This window comes from Rhyacophila brunnea, unplaced genomic scaffold, assembly GCF_057557595.1.
Source record: "Rhyacophila brunnea isolate RB1 unplaced genomic scaffold, BYU_Rbru_1.0 scaffold_6, whole genome shotgun sequence".
In the NCBI taxonomy this organism is placed as follows: Eukaryota; Metazoa; Arthropoda; class Insecta; order Trichoptera; family Rhyacophilidae; genus Rhyacophila; species Rhyacophila brunnea.
The window spans coordinates 31,825,764-31,848,186 of NW_028233276.1; the positions used below are offsets into that span (position 1 = coordinate 31,825,764).

The following is a 22,423-nucleotide window of genomic DNA, read 5'->3' on the forward strand; positions in this document are numbered from 1 at the left end:
AGGATGGCCTTACAGTCTCTTACAGAGCCTCCAAAATTATAGTATTTGGGGGAAAATATAGTACGCGTTGTCATCACTGTTGAAAATGTACAGGTTTTTTGTTTCTCAGAAAAAAAAAATAACGGAGAATTTGAGAAACTCCGGGACCCCTTTTATTTAGCTAGGTACCTCTTCCGGCCATAAATAATGCTTACCGAAGAATTCAAGAAATTTAATTTTTAACCAGTCAAGCGATTTTTTTTACGTTTATCGAGAATTTTTTCCAAGTTCTCCAAATCTTATTGAGAAATTATGGTACTTTCAGTAGACAATTTTCTTTTTTATAGCTCCTGCTTAACGGCCCACGTGCGCCACATAGGTCAAAATGGACTTTTATGGTATTTTCAGAGCATAATCCTGGACATTCATTAAACGTTGCAGGTAATCTATTTATATAATTTTGAAGCCTTATTGCCCTTTATATTTATTTTAAACATTTGATGACTGTATTAATAATATTTTTTATAATCTCTGTGATCCCAAATTTAACAAGAATTAAGCATTTTATTATTCAAAAAATGGGCACAATTAACACATTTGAATATAATTCTAAATGATTATAAGCTATGGCGTCTTTGACCTTTAAAATGTGATAAACATCCTACGAATAAGGTAGTATTTTTTTTGAAAATTTCATTGATTGAAATTTCGCCATTTCTATTGGCATTTCCCAATGGTTAAGCTACAACATACGGCCGTAGCCATTAATTGACAAACGATAAATGAAGTAGGGAGATCATGTTAACGCGCGTGTTTGAACATGTACCGAACCGAAAAAAAATCGTTTTTTTCGGTTTGGTACCTAGATGTTATGTAAATGTCATTATGACGAAAAGCTTTCTGCAAGACCTAGCGAGACAGACTGGGGAGAGGCATGCAAGCAGAGAACCTAGCGGAAAAATACGAAGCTTGCAAATTGAGATTTTTTTTTGATAATTTACAATTTCAACTGTATTAATTAATAAATATGTAGGTACCTATCTGAAAACATTAAAAAGATTTTTATTTTTTTTAAATTTAAAGATAAGCTTACAATTGTAAAAAAATATAATAAAATGTGAATTCGTTGCAGGGTCACATCTTATTATTACATTAGATTTTTATAAAAATATAAATGTGTACAACTTGAAACCCTTTTTATTTATATCAAATTTTATTTTAGGTATGGTCCCAATATTGAAGCTCGATTTGATATAAATAAAAAGGATTTCATGTTATACTTACACATTTTTTTTTATAAAATCGATGTTTTTTAAAATAAATATAAAAAATATTAAAACGATGAATTAGTCAAAAATCTAAACGACGAAAATTGAAAACCTAAACTAAATTTAAATAATAAATATGACCATAAAATATAATCTAATAATAAGATGTGACCCTGCAACGAATTAAAATTTTTTTACAATTGTATGTTTATCTTTGAATTTAAAAACAAAATAAAAATCTTAATGTTTTCAGATACATATTAATTAATTAATACAGTGTTGAAATTGTAAATTATCAAAAAAAAATCTCAAATTGCGAGCTTCGAATTTTCCGCTAGGTTCTGTACTGGCGTGCCTCTCCCCTTGTATGGTTTTCGGTAACTGTGGTTAACTTTCGGTGTCTCGAAATGAACGTAAATAATAAATTAAATTTAAATAAATGTAATTACATAATATCTAAATGAATATAAAATCATTCTCACTTCATAGTCCGCACTGTCCTTAGCATGTGAAGCAACCCCACTGAACTGCAGCGCCGCGGTGAGAGCGACGCTAATTAATATTACGGACACGAACCGATTTATCAGCTGCAGGAACCTCATCTGTCAACAAAAAAAAAATATTTTTATTTTACATAAGTTACTCTTGTAACACATAGATGTCGTCTTGGAAAATTTTAAATAATTTTATTATTAGAACATTTCAATACAAATATTTCAAAAGTGTGTTGAATTGTTTGTAGAGCTAGAAAGGAGCAATATTGTAGCTCGCAGAATACATTTGCTTTAAATTTTGGTAGGATTCTTCGAAATCGTTTAATTAACACGGTAGTAGATAGGTGTATGACATCCAGGGGCGCCGTATCCTTATGTGCAATGTGTGCGGTGCACACGGGCGGCAGAGGTAAGGGGTGGTCGCAAGTTTAATTTATCTGCACCAGTAGCCTATTGATTCGGCAGGCTTCACAACAAATGTCATTGTTATTCAGCGTAACTATTTGATTTTGTGAAATGATTAAGTAGGTGACAAGCATAAGAGCTTTTCTCCATCGCTTACAAGTTGAGTACACCCACATATAAATAATGACACACTTTCGAGGGGCTTTTTATTAGTAAGTACATTACAAGTTTTAAGCGTACAAGTCGGTTATGGGGAAACCAGCGGCAAACACATTTTGAAAATAGCCGATATACTAGGTTATTTGTGAGGCTGGGTTAGTTTAGGTTAGGTTAGGTTTTCATTTTTGAATTCATGAATTTTGTAGAAATTGTCATTTTCATTATTAATTCTATTAAGGGCGGACGTGCTCAGCGTGGGTCAAAATGAAGCTTTTTTTCTATTTTCAAAGCATGATCCTGGACACACCTTAAACGTTGTAGATAATCTATTTATATAATTTTGAAGCCTTATTTTATTATCCGTTATATTTATTTTAAACATTTGATGACTTCATAAAGTATTTTTATTACATAAAATAGTATTCTTTTAAACCTCTCGCTTTAATGTTTTAAAATATAGTCATAATTCAGTACATAAATATGCAGTGGTGTTAAGATTTTTTACATTTATTAATTTTTAAACGCATTTATAAAACCATCAGTATAATTTATATCGACATTATTATAGTGAAATATTTACGATAAAAAATTATATTGATAATCTCTGTGATCCCAAATTTGACAAGAATTAGGCATTTTATTATTCAAAAATGGGCAAGATTAACACATTTGAAGATAATTCCAAAGATACTAATTATAAGCTATGTCTTTGACCATTCAAGTGTGATAAACATCCTACGAATAATGATTGCTTTATAATAATTATTGACCTAAGAATAAGGTAGTGTTTTTTTGAAATACGCCATTTCTTTTGGCATTCCCCAGTGGTTAAGCTACAACATACGGCCGTAGCCATAAATTGACAAACTATAATAATTGAAGTAGGGAGTAAAATGATGTTAACGCGCGTGTTTGAACATGTACCTAACCGATTTTTTTTTAAACGGTACATGTTCAAACAAATGAATCGGCAACTTGCAAATGGGTATAAATCAAATTTAATTCAAAGTCAGTTTATTAATAATGTACTTACTTAGTTATTTTTTATTAAAAGTATATTTTCTGTTATATTTTCGTTTTTATTTTATTTTCCATAAAAATTGATAAAAAAATCAATCCCGAAAGTTTCGGGATCATGTTTATCAATCCCGGGATTCACAGGCATCGAAAATAGCTCGGGATTGGAATCCCTAATTCCAAGTAACGAATAATGAACTTCATTTGCCGGCGTTACTCGTTCAGCGATTTTACCGACGTGAAGGTTACACGGACGGGCTGCACATCGAGTATGGGTTAAAAATGGCTCTAATTAGCTACCTACAACTTTATTTTACGTCGATGTACTGGACCAAGCGTGATAAGCCGGATTTACAGTCGCATGTGTCGCCGATAAAAATGAGTGTGTTTTTTTCTAACATCGAGCGTAATTTTTTTCACTTCCAGACGGTTGCACTCCTTGCGGCGGCCCTGCTATAATATTCCACTTTCTTTATGTATATTATTGTATAAAGTCATTTATGAATGAATATTTGTCAATAAGATTTGTAAACATACGTCCACGTTACGGAGTCTAAAAATATGATCTGTCTGGTAGGTATCGTAAAAAATAGCGCCACACGAAAGTAATCAAATGACTTTATTGACGGCATTTTGACAGCTGAAAATATTCATAATCACTCAATTTTAAATATAATTGATTAAAACACTTTATGTATTTCAGTTAATAATTAAAATAATCTTAAACACATTCAAAATATAAAATTTGCGGGTCATGCATGAAGCGTATTGGCCACGGTCGTTTTTGCATTTTGTGTTCGACCCACATACGATAAGACTGTGTTTACATTCCAATGGTAATTTTATAATAAAACTAAAAATAAAATGCAGATGTGAGAACGTCAAAACAAACAGTAGAAATTGGTCGGATAGTATGTAGCCATCCACAATTAGAATTAGAGCGTTATAAACTAGAATATCATTACATATTATATTATAAACTAAGGCTTAGATAAAGTTGGCCATATTATAATCTAGCTAGACAATCATTAGTCTTTATTGAAATTAAGTTTATTAGTCAATCCATAGATATAAATAAATTCGTTTGTAGTCAGTAGCGAAGGGTGGAGGTAGGCTGTTAAGATTCGCCATAAACACTACACATTAAACTTTGTTAGTCATACATATTTGTTTTTATTGGCTAGTTATTTATGTTATTGGTATTGGCTAGTTTTTAAAAATCAATTAAACCCTGCCTAAAACAAATCATAATAGTTTTGGTATATTTTGGGCGATACTACAAAATTGTGCACACTTTTTCATTCATACTTATTAGTTTTCGTTATTATATCATATTATTACACATCCTATTGTTGGTTCATTTCTTTAAAATTTATTAAGCCTTGCCTAAACTATAGATAAAAAAATATTATTATATCCATAAAATATTCAAAGTTATGTATGATTTAATTGAGATATACGAGTATTTTTTGACTATTATCTATTAGGGCTTGGCTTTCGCAGTAATTGAATTTTAAAAAGGCGTGTATTTTTGAAGTAAGTATTTATATACAATTTTGAAAAGTTTTTAAATTTCAAGTGTCAAAATTTTTAATCATTGGTAAGTATTTATTTCGAAGTGTCAGAATAAAGACGCCAGTTTTAATGTGGAGGGTAAAATAATGTTAGAGCAAGTAATAATATTAAAAAATCGGTTATAGAACTATATAATCATTATTTAAAATACGCGTGTCAGTAGATAAAACATATATCCTTATTATTATGATAATTTGACAAGTAAACAATTGTATACTTTCTCATAAATTATTTGAATACTTACCATTGAGCATTTTTTTACTTGCTGCTGATTTTAAATTATTCCCAAAGTTTAATAAAATACTTTTATTAAGATACTTCCTGTTTTTGAATATTTATACTTACCGAATTAGAAGCCTTTTAAAAATTAACCGACGACACCATCTGTAAATTATTGTAGTCTTGTTTCAATGAAAACAAATACGTATGACTGCAAAGTTTAGTGTGCACTATTTATGGCGGATCTTAACAGTCTACCTCCAACATTCGCCACTGGTACCTATCACACAATTAATAATTATTATACACTAATCTAGTGAGTAATTATATATTCTTTATAAGTGTCTATTAACCAAATTAGTTTACATGTCGTCTACAGTGGTGGGTTTAGGAGCTTAGAGGCCCGATGCACTGCCGAATTTTGAGGACCCTCATGATAAAAAAATCCAACTACCAACAAAAATGTCAATGTATACCTATCCTATTATCACATCCTGTAAAAAAAAATATTATTGAAGATAATATCTGCTCGTGAGTGGTTTTGTCGCTATTTGTAGAGATTTTGTTTGGCGTTAGGTAATATTTTATCAGTACTTAATAATTATTGTGTGACTGGTTTGAATCTTTTCGATTTCCATTATAAATCTTCTGACGAATCGATTGCGTCAAAGCATATCGCCAATATATCGTCGAACTTAAATAATTAAAGCACGCTTTAATAGGCACTCGTAAAGTCTGTATTCACCTACGCCTCGGAAACCTGGAAATTACGAGGCCATCCTAACGTCAAGCGTTTGACAGTATAAATTTAAATAAGTATAATACAATTTAAGTACTGATGATGTACCTATACGCTTATTTTTCCATGAACAGCAATTATAAATTTAGTGTGGCACACGGTACAAAACTACATTCGATTTCCGTCGGTGGGTGGATCTGCCAAATGGGTAAGTTTTGAACATATTTGGAAAAAAAATCATCATTTATGTGCCAATCTAGGACGGCAACATTCATAGGAGAATATATACATTGCTGATCTCCATGGTATATAAAAGGTTGCAGCTTAGTTCAATCAGTTAAGATTGGGACACTGGGAACGGGAAAATATAGCAATGCCAAGCAATGCAATTGGATGCAGAAGAAGTACATAGATGGTCAGGATCTGGTGGAGAGGTTTATTGGCAGAAGTCAGGACCTATTCCAGGTTTTCACGCTCCTAATGATAAATACCTTGTTGCTAAAAATATAGTAATTTATAAGTTATGTATTCATTTTTGAATGTCTGAATTAGCTATGCAACGTCTTATATGAATTGTTATTGATACAAAAATATAACAAAATGCAATTATTTAGCAGTAGGTATGCATAAAAAATAAATTGAATAAGTACGTATATATATTTCAAAACCAATTGGGAACATTTTTTTGCATACGATTGTAGTCCAATTTGTATAATATATTATGTTACCACGTTTTTATTAGCTCGTATTCTTGTTTGTCCAGTACAGATTTTTTCTTATGTGTCCAGTACAATTTTTTTCTTGTTTGTCCAAGATTTCTATTGGATGATTGAAGATTTTTAACTAACTTCCCGACTAGCTAGACATTTGAAACTTTAAAAATATATCAGAACACGACGACAATGCATTCTTTTAATACTTTTAGCCATTTTTAAGCAGAATTGAATTCATTTTCAGTTAATTCTGTCTTGTATGGAAAGTTATTATTGTTGGTTGCTAAGAGGGTCCTAGCAACTAAAGTATTAATATATACGTGCGTTACTATGGAAATCAATATGAAACGTCAAAATGACATTTCAATATTCTATAATATTTATGCAGTATTTCTATCAAGTGCAATAAAAAGTTTTTATAACACATAGAATTGTCAAGTTTTTATGATTCAATCTTGTAATATTCTTATTTATATATAATTCGAGCTTCCCTGAAAATGGCGCCAAACTCAGCTGATTTTCAATATTTATTATTGTCCGTGGTTTATCAAAATATTCCAATATAAAGAAAACTGGTTTGGCCAAAAACACGTGCGTGTAAAGTTGTTTGAGAATCAATAGAATTTTAATATTGTTCATTAATAAATAGAACTTTCTCAGAAGCTGAGACCAGAATGTATTGTTCACAATACGAATATTATTACCATACAAGTCTTTATTTGAATGTTTTTATTATTAATTATAATAAATTAACTTTACAATGATATATGCGGATCTGGACCGCCTCCCGGAAAGCTTCGTAACAGATGTTTTACGAGAAATCGATGCTAGTCTCTTAATTGATCTTTTAGACCCGTGCTTTGGGTTCAAACCCACGTTGGAAAAAAGTGAATTTGTGATACATTCGTAATTCGGATCCGAGACCCATGACTTCATAAACCGACACATTACCACTCGGCTACAGCGGATGTTAATTTAAATGCATATTTTTAGATCATTTATGTCAACTCAATAGTAACTTACTATCATCTAATCACAGCCAAATTATGAACACATCATGAATAAACAATATTATATTATTTACAATACATAGGTACTATTTATATGCGAACTACCAACAAAAAGTATTAAAAACGGTTTTTTCTTCAAATCTATAAAAAAAATATTTGTAGTAAAATTACAAATGAATATGTTTTGACTATTTTTTTTATTTATATCTAATATGGCTTGAATTAGGCATGGGTTAATTAAATTGTAAAAACTAACAAAATATACTATCGACACATTGCAGTCTTAGTTCAATGAAAATAAATACTTTTTAATTAACTATTTTTTATCTAATTATAATACATAATAGCATAGTGGTATATGTGTATGGATGCGAAACCCGAGAGATGCAGGTTCGATTCCTGCTGGACCTTTTCAAAAACGATTGTTTCTATTGATTATAATATATTTTCTCAGAAGTGTTTTCAATATTAAGTAGGTATGTTCGATAATAATTACGTTTGATTGATCTTAACAGCCTACCTCCACCCTTCGCCACTGATACGGAAGGTTCAATAATGTACTGAAGTTATTGTTGTATGTATTATAATCGGTGGTGTCATGAGGATAATTTAACTATATTATAATTAATATACTTGTATGTAAGTGATATCTGATTCGAAATTGTTTGTTTTACGATCATAAATAGTTTATCACGTTCATTAAACTAATCATTGGTACAACCCAAAGACACTGCACGGGCATATAATCTCTTTGGTACAAACCAGATGAATAATGCGTTGGGAAAGTCCACCAACCGTAAATTAATATAAAATACCAAACCACAGGTTGAATATTTTTCGAGCGTTGCGTAATTTTCTCTACAACTTTCTTTTCGGTTGTGTAAGTAGGTATAATAAATTCGAATAACCGGAAATATGCGTTTGAATATTGCCAGATAATAAAATAATAAAGACGAGTTAGTTATATGGCCAATTAATTTCTGGATATATCAATACGTATAATAGCAATTGTTATAGAATACTGGTTATCTAATCGTGGTTATCATTTTTATTTTATTTCTGATGTATTTTGTACATTCTATGATTTACTGCAAAAACTATCAATAACTCTAATCTTGCCAATCAAAACTCCGTAACATGCAGTTTTATATGTAGGTACATATTGTATGTTTAGTACAGGGGTCGGCAGTTTGTCAAGTGACAAGAGCCAAATTGTCAAGGAAACGGGATAACAAAGGTACCAGAGAGCCGCATATATATAATATACATATGTATATGGATTTTTAGGGGGGGGAGTACAAGATTTTTTATAAAAAAATTAATTAGACCGGCGTCCATGCATCGCTTTTGATAGCTTTACTATATCTGGCAAATAGCTATTTATTTTTAATTTAATGATTGTAAATTTTCATTCGTTATTCTGCTTCTAAGTTTATTTTTCATTGAATACGTGTATTAATTAAGGCGCTAAGTATCAAAATAATAAAAACTGACATTTTTATAGAAAATGTTCGACATACCAACGCCAATCACTTCAACTATAGTCTAAGTGCCTCAAGCAAGTCAAAAAAATACAGCAAAATAATTAAACCTGTCGACGTTGTAAGTCCGTTGGCGTGTTTTATTTATAATGGTGTAAGTAGCACTGCAGTGGTCAACGGCATTCAATATAAAATAGCTGACGATGGTGTGTTGACACTTGCGAGTTCTTAATACCTAAAATTATAGAAGCTGCCGTGATTGCTTCACACTGTAAAACTACATTTTTCAAAAGGTCTGCTTCATGAAATTTTACTGCAATGACTCGGTATTTTGTAACTACAGGCAATACTACTTTTTGGTACTTAGAACCTTATTTAATACACGTATTCAATTTGATTCATAGATGAGAATATTTGTTCACATATTATATATTATGTAGAGCCAGAGATTGTAAGAATACCAAAAGCTAGTTTTTTTTAACGCGTCATATGTTTCAGGCAAACGATTCCATGTAGGTATCAAATATTATTATTGTTACTATTTTAGGCAGTTGTTTTATAGCTGTCCACTTGTGCTGATAAATCAAATTGGATTTCTCTCTTTCGAGTTCTTTCAAACGGCTGGTCAGATCTGTGAATTTGTTGCTCCGCAGTTCCTTGCTTTTTAAATCTATTAACTGCATCTGGAGTGAACCAGCATCACTGTGTCGAACGGTGTTAAGTTAAGCTCATTGACATTTATTTTGAGAGAACGTACGATAAAAACTAGTGTAGTCTTATTGTATCAGATATTCATATTGAGATGAAGTGAAATTGTAGTTGATGTTTGAAGAGCCGCAAACGTCTATGCAAAAAGCCGCTTCTGCCGACCCCTGGTCTAGGATGATTAGGCGCCGGGACAACTGAGCCATCGATTGACATTCGGAAATAAATAGACGTTCGTGAATATTAATATTTATATTTAAGGCGAAGTCTTCACTGAGCCTTTTTTAAAGAGGCACCTAGCGGAAAAATACGAAGCTTGCAATTTGAAACATTTTTTTGATAATTTACAATTTCAACTATATTAATGAATAAATATGTATCTGAAAACATTAAAAATAAAAATATTTTTTATTTTAAGTCAAAGACAAACTTACAATTGTAAAAAATGTAATAAAATGTAAATTTGTTCTATCGGACCGCACCCTATTATTACATATATTTTATGGTCATATTTATTATTAAAATTTAGTTTGTTAAGTTTTCTAAGCATCACCTAAGCGATTTTTGACTAATTCATAGTTTTAATATTTTTTATATCTATTTTAAAAAACATCGATTTTTATAAAAAATATAAATGTGTATAACTTGAAATCCCTTTTTATTTATATCAAATCAATTATTTTTATAAATATAAATAAAATATTTATATTAAAAGAAAACTTAATAAACTAAATTTTAATAATAAATATGACCATGAACTATATGTAATAATAGGGTGCGGTCCGATAGAACAAATTCACATTTTATTACATTTTTTACAATTGTAAGTTTGTCTTTGACTTAAAATAAAAAATATTTTTATTTTTAATGTTTTCAGATACATATTAATATGTATTCATTAATACAGTTGAAATTGTAAATTATCAAAAAAATGTCTCAAATTGCAAGCTTCGTGTTTTTCCGCTAGGTGCCTCTTTAAAAAAGGCTCAGTGAAGACTTCGCCTTAAGTTATTATTTAATACTTGGTGAGAATTTAAATATGCACACGTAAATAATGATTTAATTGTGCATGTGCTTAAGTTCCAACGAGAAGAGAGATCTAATGTTTTTATAAAGCCTCAGACATGATAATTATTCTCAATCCGCAATCAAAATATCATGTTAAGAACAGCAAAATGAATTAAAACTACTAAACTGATTAAAATTCCTTGTCTACTTTCTGTATAAATGTAATAAAACGAATGTGTATTTATTTCATTCGACAGTGCGGCGCCCAATTGTCCTGGCGCCCAGTTGTCCTTTTCCCAATATTGTAATAAAAATATTAATGTTTTATATTATAAAGATTTTTTTATTTTTTTTTTAATTTGATTTTCTGATTCAGTTAATTGAATGCCTTGTCCAGACATGTCCAACTTCAGGTTGACTGTTATGTAAGTACAATAAGAACTGTTAGTGCCACCACTTTGTCCCATCGTTATGCTTTGACCTAAAAAATGTATTATATTCGAATGCGGACATACTTTCAATAGGTCTTTCAACGTGCAAATTCCTATTCGTCTTGAAAATGACGCCTCTTTTTAAGCAGTGATTGCACTCATCGTCAAATTATTATCTGAGTGCCAATTAATAGAGCTCACTCGGTGAGGGTAAGGGGAAACTACGCCACAATTTAAAACGCGATGATTCAGATCTTCTCTTTCTCTTAGCCGGCTCTCACAGCAATACTCGTCCGCCTGCAACGTGTCGAATACGCCGATATGACGTCATCATTATTAACAAAACACACGTTGAGAATGGAGCTCCGCAGATTGGTCGAATGCGACTTTTTAGTTTGAAAAGAAAATATACTGTTGCAAACGACAAGCTGCACTCTTCTCGGGCTGCGATTCGAAGACGCCAGGACGCATACAAACACCTACGAATTGGTCATTCCTATACCGGCTCGCCCATTGCCGCATCCAAACATTTATACGTCTCGAAGGTTACGTGCGACTGTCGCTAGGTAGCGTGCGACACCGGATCGACGTTCTTGGATGGTTTGATTTATGGCTGTGCGGCAGACGAGGCGAGTTTAGATGTGAAAGCCGGCTTACTCCGGTGGTAAGCCGTGAGTGATGTTATATGAATCAAATTATACGACGAGGTTACTCGGGCTTCCTCACGGTTAATTTGAAAATGACTTTCACGTAAGCTTCTTAGGAAATAATAATTACAAGATAAAAAGAACTTTTTATAAACAACGTTTTTAAATTTTCTGTTGAATCATATAAACTTGACTTGACTAGCTTAAACGATCAAAAAAATTTATACTTGATAGAAATACTGAATAATGAAATGTCATTTCATATTGATTTCCATAGTAAGGCACGTATATATATTATTTAATAATTTAGTTCCTAGGATCCCCTAGCAACCAATAATGGTATCGAAATAACTTTTCATACAAAACAGAATTAACTGAAAATGAATTCAATTCTACTTAAAGATTGCTAAAAGTATTAAAAAATGCATTGGCATCGTGTTCTGATATATTCTAAAAGTTTCAAATGTCTAGTTATTCGGATAGTTAGTTAAAAATCGATTGCAAAATTTGTACCAGACAAATAAGAATACGACCTAAGAAAAACGTTGTAAAAATAGGAATAGTTAATACGACCCCTGCAAAAACACAATAAAATCATAATTATAAAATATTATAACTATGGCGTGATTGACAAAAACAGTTATCGACGCGTTTGACATGCCTGTCCTAGTCGGTAGGTATAGATAGGATAACATAATATTATACAGTATTTTCCTTACTAATCAACGTTCTATCTAATTGCATATATTATTAAATAGGTAGGTACGAGAGCGAAGGTAGTCACTGGTATTTCTCTATATAAATTTATTCATGGAAATAACCTAGTTAATTTATTATAATATACTATTCATAATATTCTTTCTGTACCACATACTATAATATGATGATTAATAATGATTGATGTTCCGTTAGAAATTATTATTCTGAATTAGATACTGAATACAATGTATTGGTAATTATAATGGTTGGGCTTAAATTTCTATACCTGCCAACATAATGAGTAGTCGTTAGTACTAAAGTGACATATCCCATAGCTTTGCAAGATTGCGAATGTCAAATTAATAAAGATATCTTGAAGTATTTAATTATAGGCTTGACTGGGTTAATTAGGGTTATATACGTTTATCATTGTCAGTATTGTCACATCTTTATAGATGAGAACCTTTCTTTGCTCATGATACTATAGTTAAATTTTTATAGCAGATCACTTCCCGAAATGAATGTTCTATCTCTCATGTACGATGAGAGCATCTATAAATAATAAAATACTATAGGTGCTTTCAAATAATATAGTATCCCATTTTTTACGCCCATAAAATGTTATGTCGAACAATCTGTGAAGAAAAGTGGTGTGTACTATAAAGTTATTTGATGCAAAAGGCCCAATCGATTCGTGAGAAGATTAAAAAGTGGCCTTAAAATAGTTCAAACCGATCATACAATTAATTAATTATAGGTAGATACTAATATTTTTAAAAGATGCGTATTTCTCACATAAAATAATACTCAAAGTAAAACAAAGTTTCAGCAAATATTATTAAAGAGATTCATTAATCAATCAAACAAATACATACTTATATAAAAAAAAACCATTTATATTATAACTCTCATCCTCAACAATAATTATTTTTCGTTGAGGGTGTGATTTATTGTGTCATTAGGGTCACTGGTCACTGGTACTATAGTTGCCTAGTACTGGTATAGGGTGGTACTTTCTATGTGCTGAATTAATCATTAGCAAGAGGAACATGTTGTATATTATGCAGAAATATACGAGTATATTTTTTATAATGGATACATTTCTTTCTTTCTTTCGACCATGTCCGATCCTAATAGGATCATATGGGCCTCCACAGAGTAGAGGTTTTGTATTAACAGATTTTGTTTTTTACGAGAAATGGATGTCAGCCACTTGCTCCACCTATTAGGTCCATACCCTGACTCACACACAAATTGAAAAACAATAAGTGTACTTGCCAGGCCCAGGATTCGAACCTGAGACCCACGGCGTGATAGTCTAACGCTTAAGCCGCGCGGCCACCGTGGGTGTTTTCTAAAATTTATTTTTCTTTTAAAATACTAAAGGTGCTTTCAAATAATATAGTATCCCATTTTTTAGGTCCATAAATTGACGTTATATCGAACAATCCGTGGAGAAAAGTTGTGTCTACTATAAAGTGGTGATTTTATTTGACACAAAAGACGCAATTGATTCGTCAGAAGATTTAAAAGTGGCCTTAAAACAGTTCAAACCGGTCATAAAATAAATTAATTATAGGTACTAACACTTAAAAAGATGCGTATTTCATAAAGTAAAACAAAGTTTCAGCAAATAATATTAAAGACGTTCATTAAACAATCAAACAAATACATACTTACTTATATAAAAAAAAAACATTTATGTTATTACTGTCATCCTCAATAATAATTATTTTTCGTTGGGGGTGTGATTTATTGTGTCCTTAGGGTCACTGGTACTAAAGTTGCCTAGTACTGGTATGGGGTGGGACTTTCTATGCGCTGAATTAATCATTAGCAAGAGGAACGTATTGTATAATGCAGAAAAATATACATTTTTTATAATGATTTTACATAGCCAGACTGACTGATAAATTGTCACCATTTTTCATATATCGCAAACAGTTTTCCAATTTTCCATTATTTTAAGGAACTATCATCAACTATATACAAGTATAATTTAATAAAGAACTATTGACAATATGTACCTACATGCTATATTCTACTAAGTATTCTCTTGGCAATAATTGAGTATTGAGGTAAAAGATAGAGAATTATAGTTAATTTAATATTACATAACATAATTAACGATATAACGTCGCGAGTGTATGTTGCCGGAACAATTGAATTAATTTGAATATGAGTATTATTAATTATATATATTTTTATTACCAATTAAAAAAAAATTTAATTACCTATCTAATGCAAATGTATACTTGTGAATAAATACGCATGTACTTAAATAGTTAAACCTCCTTCAAAATAGCACTACTCTCACTAATACTCAAGGTATCCGTTTGCTGTATAATCACAAAACATAGTAGATCAAATTAATTAAAAAAGTGTTTCACCAAAACAATAAATCTGATGGAAAGACCGATGAATGAAGTCTTTTTTTACTTTAACGCACAGGCAAGATAAAAACCCAATAGGAATAAAACGAAATAACTGTTTACCAATAAATAAACACGACTCTAGAAAAAAAAATTGGTCCGGTTGGAGAATGTTGTCCTCTTTTCTTTTTTATTAAATAATCGTATTTTATTTTTAGACTGTATTTGACTGAGTAAGTAGATATCCCATTAGACACAAACTGTCTAGTCTAATCGCGTTCACATGTTTTGTCTTCATAATGATGATACTATGATTGACGTATCGATACCGAGAAATAGGTAGGTAGATCATTCTGTTTGAGAGATTCAACTTTTTTGTAAAAAAAAAGTCCACTGTTTTCATCGCTGTTAAAATACAGTTGATTTTTTGTAGTAATGTTTGTTCCAATTATATTTTGATGAAAGCGTTTTCGAGTGCATTTTTTATTACTACCTTAATAAAGCTTGGCCCACATGCATGTTACTTATACCAAATATTTATCAACGTCAAAACTTGCAAATATGAACAAATGACAGATGGACAGTTTTAAGTTCACGAGGTATGCGTAATGTAAGATATTAATGAATTTGTACAAACAACAGACGATGCACCGCATGGAGGCATTGAGAAATGAACAGAATGGAGGCCATTTTTTGTTAATATGACATTCATCATTTTTGACATGTACATATATTTATCTAGGTATATCACAGCGGTTACTTGAGACATTTGGATGCCCCGGGGGTCAAACGTGAACTAATTTTAGACACCATAATAGAAAATGTTAATATTATGTAGGCAGGAAATAGCACTCCGGAAACTTCTGTCAATATACATCCTCAGGAATACTATCTGTATAGTCTTAATCGAGATATACAATTCAATCAAGAAAATTTGTTAAACATATACTAATAATATGAGACGTTTATTTGTTCAATAGGTATTCATGCCAAACATTTTTTTGTGTTTTAAGCGTGAACGATTGGTTTAATTTCAGATTCTTTTTTTTATCGTATTGTATTTTAAATTATAAATATATACCCATTTTAAAAAGTAGATAAACTCTTTATTAAAATAAATAACATAATCATTTTTATCATATAATGTTGTAGAGGTTTTACCCAACTCTACAACTGACACGATATTGTCTATGCTCATATTAAGAGTATAGAAAATAGGAGTCGGAAACGAAAGTTGTCTAAAGACCTTAATTATGTAGAGGTTACAAGGGCACACAGCCCTTTTACCAATTATCAAGTTAAAAGGATCATAATAAACTTATACACGTAAAACATAGTTTAATATAACTTTATGCCATCTGCCGTGTAATACCACTAGTGTATTTGTGCCATATAAGTAAAGGACAAAACTATATAAGTAAATAAGTACCAACGCGCGTTTTCCTTGAACACTGCCCACACAATATCACATGTCACATACAAAAGCAACCGTCTGAATATAAAATAATAACGGGGATAGTTGACTAACAACTACTCCCCTTATAATTTAGAGGGTGTAAAAAGTTATTGTGAAATTACAAATAATATTTACGTATTTTTGTTAGATTTTGACCATAATATTATGTAGCTTCAATGGAAATAGACGACGCACATAATTTAATTGTTATAAACAATGCAAAATTATTTATTTGTTAATGTTGTAATATGAAATTATTGGTCGGATAATCTTAAACATTGGCACTGCGCAGTGGAAAAGTAATACGTAAATATTTCGAAATGTTTGTAAGTACACAAATAATGTTTAAAATAAACTGAATATAAATATTCTGTTTTTTTCTCTAAACACTTTGGGTCAGGCGGAGTTAACCAGTTAATAGCTCTACTAGCGCCACTAATTAGACTCTCCACAGAAAAAAAGCATTTTTATTGATATTTTAAGCAAAGTTTACTACTAAAATATGGTGAAAGATTGCAAAAGCACATTTAGTAATTATTATTGAATATTCACATCTAGTTATATAATATATTATAACGTAATCACAATTATTTATTATTTTATATATTTTTGAAATCTAGTACGTTATACAAGTTTAGCAATCACACCACCACTCAGCATTACAAGGGTGACACACATCGATATTTATCTTTTGTTGTCAAAACATATCAAAGTGGCGGAAGCGATTGTCAGAATTTCCTCGATCATAACCTAGTTCAATATTGTATAATACGATTTATTTAATTGCGAAAATGACTCTTGTAATGCGTTGATTTCATTTGTATACATGGCAAGGACGATCCATAACTTATCACTACTCCACTCTCGAGCCCAGTTACTTGCCATTTGACATTCGACTCTCTAGCATAGACTCCAGAGCTCGTTACCCGATCATCATCACCACCGGATCGTTGCTCGGTCTGAGCACCTAAGCTCATCGTGATACTCTGTACCGTTATCTTACCATTGTAACTCTCTGTACTTTATCATCTTCTCATGAACTTCTCCCTCATCCAGCGCTCGAAATGGAAAAGTTTACGAACCGGAGCGCTCGATAAATTTTCTGAAGATATTTACATAGTCATCAAATCGTATGTGTATTTTATGAAAATAAGTGTGTCAAATGTTCTATTCTATGGTCTATCTAGCTCAGACGGTCAACATATTTTTTCCACGAGACGGAGCGATAATTTTACAAATTTCACGAGCCGGAACGGCGCTCCGGTGCGTTCCGTTCCATTTCAAGCCCTGCCCTCATCCAATCCCCTTCATACGTATGTATTTTAATAGACGTACTGTGTCAAACGAAGACATGTCATTTTTAATAATATTACTTATTTACATAATACCAGTGCTCGAAATGGAAAATTTCACGAACAGGAACGCTCTATAATTTTCCGAAAAAACGGTATGCTTAATTTTTTTCTTTACATACGTACGTACGTTGGATGTATAAATGCAACAATAAACTTTGAACTTCTTACGCGGATGTATATTGAGCAAGTGGGCAAGGATTGTCAGCGCCGCAGGCGAAAGAACCTCGTCTCAACAAAGTATACCGTCAAGAATTGTATTATTCTTTACTCTTACTTTATCTACCACCCATAATCAGCAGGCATGTTACTTCTACCACCACTCGTCACTGCTTATAACTTATATTACTGTCTCATTTGGGATAGTTCAGTTTGTTAATTAATTAAACTTAAAAAACAACATATCCACATACCTACCATAAAGATTCAAATTAAAAATTAATTTACATATAACAAATTTTACAGATTATAGATTCAAGACGAGCACAGAATATTTAAAAAAAAATTAAAGAAATAGTATTAAAATAGTGTTTAAAAATAAAGAAATAGATGCAGCAACTATTAGAAAAAATAGTAAGTACCTATACAGAGACGAGTAAATACAAAATTTATACAGTACATATCTGTATACCGATAGAGCTAACTACGCCATTTAATTATTTAAGAAGTTATCAAACTAAGAATTTATAAATCGTTCACATAAACTCGTTCTCACGCAGGAGGAATATACCAATATCCGAAGCGATTTGGTTGAACACAGTGTGTAAGCGTTCTTAAGATAAATCAATCGGATAAAGCCATGGATGGCATCCACACAGCTTCAAACAAAGGATCCTCAAAGATTTCTTTTGGACCTTCTCCACCATAAGGGCCATTAGGCCATACCTACTTCTAAGAAAAGCTTCAAGCCATCATCACCAAACTACGTAATTATAGCATTTTAAATTACCAATGGTGTATCATTAATTATCGGCTTTTGAGCTTTGAGAATCGATGTCTCCGCCGAATCTTAGGGGTACATTGGTACGACCGCGTTACAAATACCCGAGTTCGTGAGCACAGCAGCCTTCGGTGATTGAAATTATCACGAAGAGACGATTTACGTGGCTGGGACACGTATTCCGGATGCCGCCAAAGAGTGCGGCACTTCGTACCCTTGTGGCACAGCCTCAAGGGTTCCATCGCCGTGGCCGCCTCTCCCTCACCCTGCAGCGTTGCTACAAAAGCGACCTATTTGCTGCAGGTCTGACGTGGCGGGAGGCTCATGGCGATGGACCGAGGGAAGTGGCGCCAATGCTTGCCCTATGCCCCAATATTAAGACATGACAGGGTAGAAGAAGAAGTATCATTAATTATATAAGATAAAACATGACGGAAGGTGCAACTCGAGTTGCTAAACACGATTCCTATAGAATAATATAAAATTGTCATTAATCAGTAGGTACCTACCTATATTCAACATTATAAGGACTAATATTGTAGTGTATGTATATACCTATACCATAGGCCCCACATCGTGAAGCTGGCCCCCAGGCTAGGATCTTTGGTGGGGCCCCCTTCTTATCGCTAAGAATAAAGGCAGTATGTACGGGGTAACAATAATCTGTATATTTAGTGTTTTATTGTATATTTTAAAACATCCATACGAATTATGGAGATGTCGAGTATTGATAAACAATTAAGAATTGTTTCGTATAACCACAGAACTATAAATAATAGTATTGTAAGAAAATTCTTTTTTTTTACTATTAAAGCAAATTTGTGATGTGTGTTTATCTCACTTATCTGGTCGATTCGCCTCGCCGGGCTCCTCCTGAGCACGGGCTCCCAGGCTAGAGCCCTTTCAGCCCCTCGTTGTGGAGACCATGACATATATGTTACAATGATGATGCTTTGGTTACCATTATTGTAATATACGTACACTTACCACCTCAGATTAAAGAACTTACCACCGTATTTATTTAATCTATGACTACCATCTAAAATTATTTGTTGTCCGCACTGAACACGTACCTACCTAATTTGTGAGTGTATTTTAAACTAAACGATTCAATTTGTGATGTTTGTCCTTACCTAGTCTCATTATAGTCATTATTATTGCCACGGTGATGAATAATGATAATACAGAACAATAATTTATTATTATGATAGTAATAAAATTTTATTGGAGGATCTTTTTTTTTAAAACAAATTTACAAACAAAAATTAACTAAAAGTTCTCTACATAGTAGGTATCTATTATTTCTATTTTTTTTAAAGTAGCAAGTTACAACGTATGTAATAACACAATAGAAACGTCCCTTAAAAATAAACTAATTACGGTAGGCTATTCAATAGTTTCATACCAAAAACATTTTTGTAGGAAAATGGCATAATGGTGCATTTATTTATTACTCATTGTAAAAATAAGGGTTTACGACACGTCATAAATATTTTTAACACGTCGAGTCAATTGTCGAAATGACATTGAATCAGAAAACCCTGTTTCAACTGTATTGTCGATCTTAAATGCTTATCGGAGTGAATTCTTAATTTTTTAGCAGATTTACACAAAGTACCTACTACTTAATTAAACCTTCATAAAATTTATAAATATCCACTCATATTTATCATTTTCAAAACGAAAAAATTCTGCTTGTGGCCACTGGTCAACAGCATTATATGTTAAATCAGTTTGGATACCAACGACAAAAAATATACTTATATGTAATATATAGAAAGGTATCGCCTGCTGAGATGTTTTCAAGAGAACAAATTTAAATAATACAAAATATTTTAAAAAACAAGCGATTATCACTAATAAGTAGATTTTAGCGGAATTGTACGATTTAAATTACCAAACTTTATCATATTAATTTTACCACCGAAAATTTTGCCCGCAAAAATAGACGTGGGTATAAAATTAACACGGCGATTAGATGGCGATGAAAATAAATAAGTTTTATCACTCACAATAAAATATAAGTAATAAATTAGTAGGTAAGTAAATTCGCAATGCATACCAGTCAAAGGTAAAAGCGAGACTGTACTGAGATATTTCATACTTTAGAAATTATTATACAAATATGTAGGTGCCATCTTTATTTTTTATTGAATTTAAGTTATTTAAGTACAAAAGGTTTTCAAACAATGTCAGCAAAGGCACAATTCTTTTGTAGCTTGCAGCTGTAGTTACTTTTTTTTATGTAAGTATGCAATTATTTGGAGTGTTTAGACAATGCATTTAGACACGGATGTATCGACACAAAAAAGAAAATTGAAAGAAATTTAGGGATGTCATAAATTTTATTTTTAACCCTTGCACGCCCGGCATGACATAACTTCGTTAATTTTTAATTTTGAGAAAAACTTTAAAAGATACATTCACACATAAATACCTCAATCTAACGAACCGCAACGCAATTTTAAATGAATCCACGAGCCGGAACGGTATATTTTGGAATTCCACGAACCACAACGGCGCTCCGGTGCGTTCCTGTCCATTTCGAGCGCTGCATAATACCCTACTGTACGCACAAGTCAGTACAAGTTAATCTACCCCTGCTTCGGGTTAAATTAAATAAGTCAGTAGTGAAGGGTGGAGGTAGGCTGTTAAGATCCGTCATAAATAGTGTACATTAAATTTTGTTAGTCATACGTATTTGTTTTTATTGAACTAAGACTACAATTTACATATGGTGTTGGGTAGTTTTTTTAATTCAATTAAACCCTGCCTAACCAAATTATATTAGTTTTGGTATACTTTGGGCGTTACCATAAAATTGTGCACACCTTTTCATTCAATTTTATTTGTTTTCGTTGGATTAAGAATATATGTTACACATATTATTGTTGGTTCATTTTTTTAAATTCTGTCTTTTTTAAGTCCTGCCTAAACCAAACTATAATTGATAAAAAATATTATTTTATCTATAAAATATCCAAAGTTATGTATGACTTTATTGTATACTTTTAGATATTTTATTGATAAACGTGTATTTTTTTGACTAATATCGATTACGGCTTGGTTTTTGCAGGGTTTAATTACATTTTAAAAGCATCTTATTTCAATGAAGATAACATTCGTATGATTGACTAATTTTAGTGTGCACTATTTACACCACAGCCTACCACCAGTCACCACCCTTTGCCACTGAAATAAGTCACATCTATACCATATCTTTATCTTTACTGGAAACTATGTATGTCAAAAATACGTAGGTACTGTAAATAATATGTATTTATTTTTATGATTTCCTCTTGTCACTTTACTTCGTACAACAGGCAGTATTAATAATGTCATTTGTAAACAGTTACGGCTTGTAATATAATATAACAAATGTAAAATTGTTATAGGTAGGTATATCCCTTGTCGCGTGATTTTAGATTTGTGTCTAGATAACGGTGCTCTATAATGATTAATTAAAGTACTTATATTATATTATTTACAGTTTTACAAGACCGCTCCTACGAGTTTTTTTTTTGTTAAAATAATATTTTTTTGTCTCTACGTCTTTGCTGTATTCGCGTCTCGTGTGACAGGTCATTTCACTATAGTGAGATGGGTATCATGGCCCAGTTTTAACGGTAAGATGACATATTACAAAAAATACTATTTTAAAACGACTATTGAAGAAAGTAATACGACCCATCAATTAATCTCAACGAAAGATAATATCTGTCCATGAACAGAGTGCTTCGAGTCATATTTTTCC

General features: G+C 31.6%; 1 protein-coding gene across 2 annotated transcripts in view; it reads right to left on the reverse strand.

The window, feature by feature from the left end:
* LOC147065562 (uncharacterized) overlaps window positions 1-22,423 on the reverse strand; it is a 95,233-nt gene that overhangs the window by 5,509 nt on the left and 67,301 nt on the right. For both annotated transcript variants that reach the window (XM_085956701.1, XM_085956702.1), the window contains exon 3: window positions 1,730-1,849. In XM_085956701.1, coding sequence (XP_085812827.1) covers window positions 1,730-1,849 — 120 coding nt within the window. The remainder of the gene's footprint in view (window positions 1-1,729; window positions 1,850-22,423) is intronic.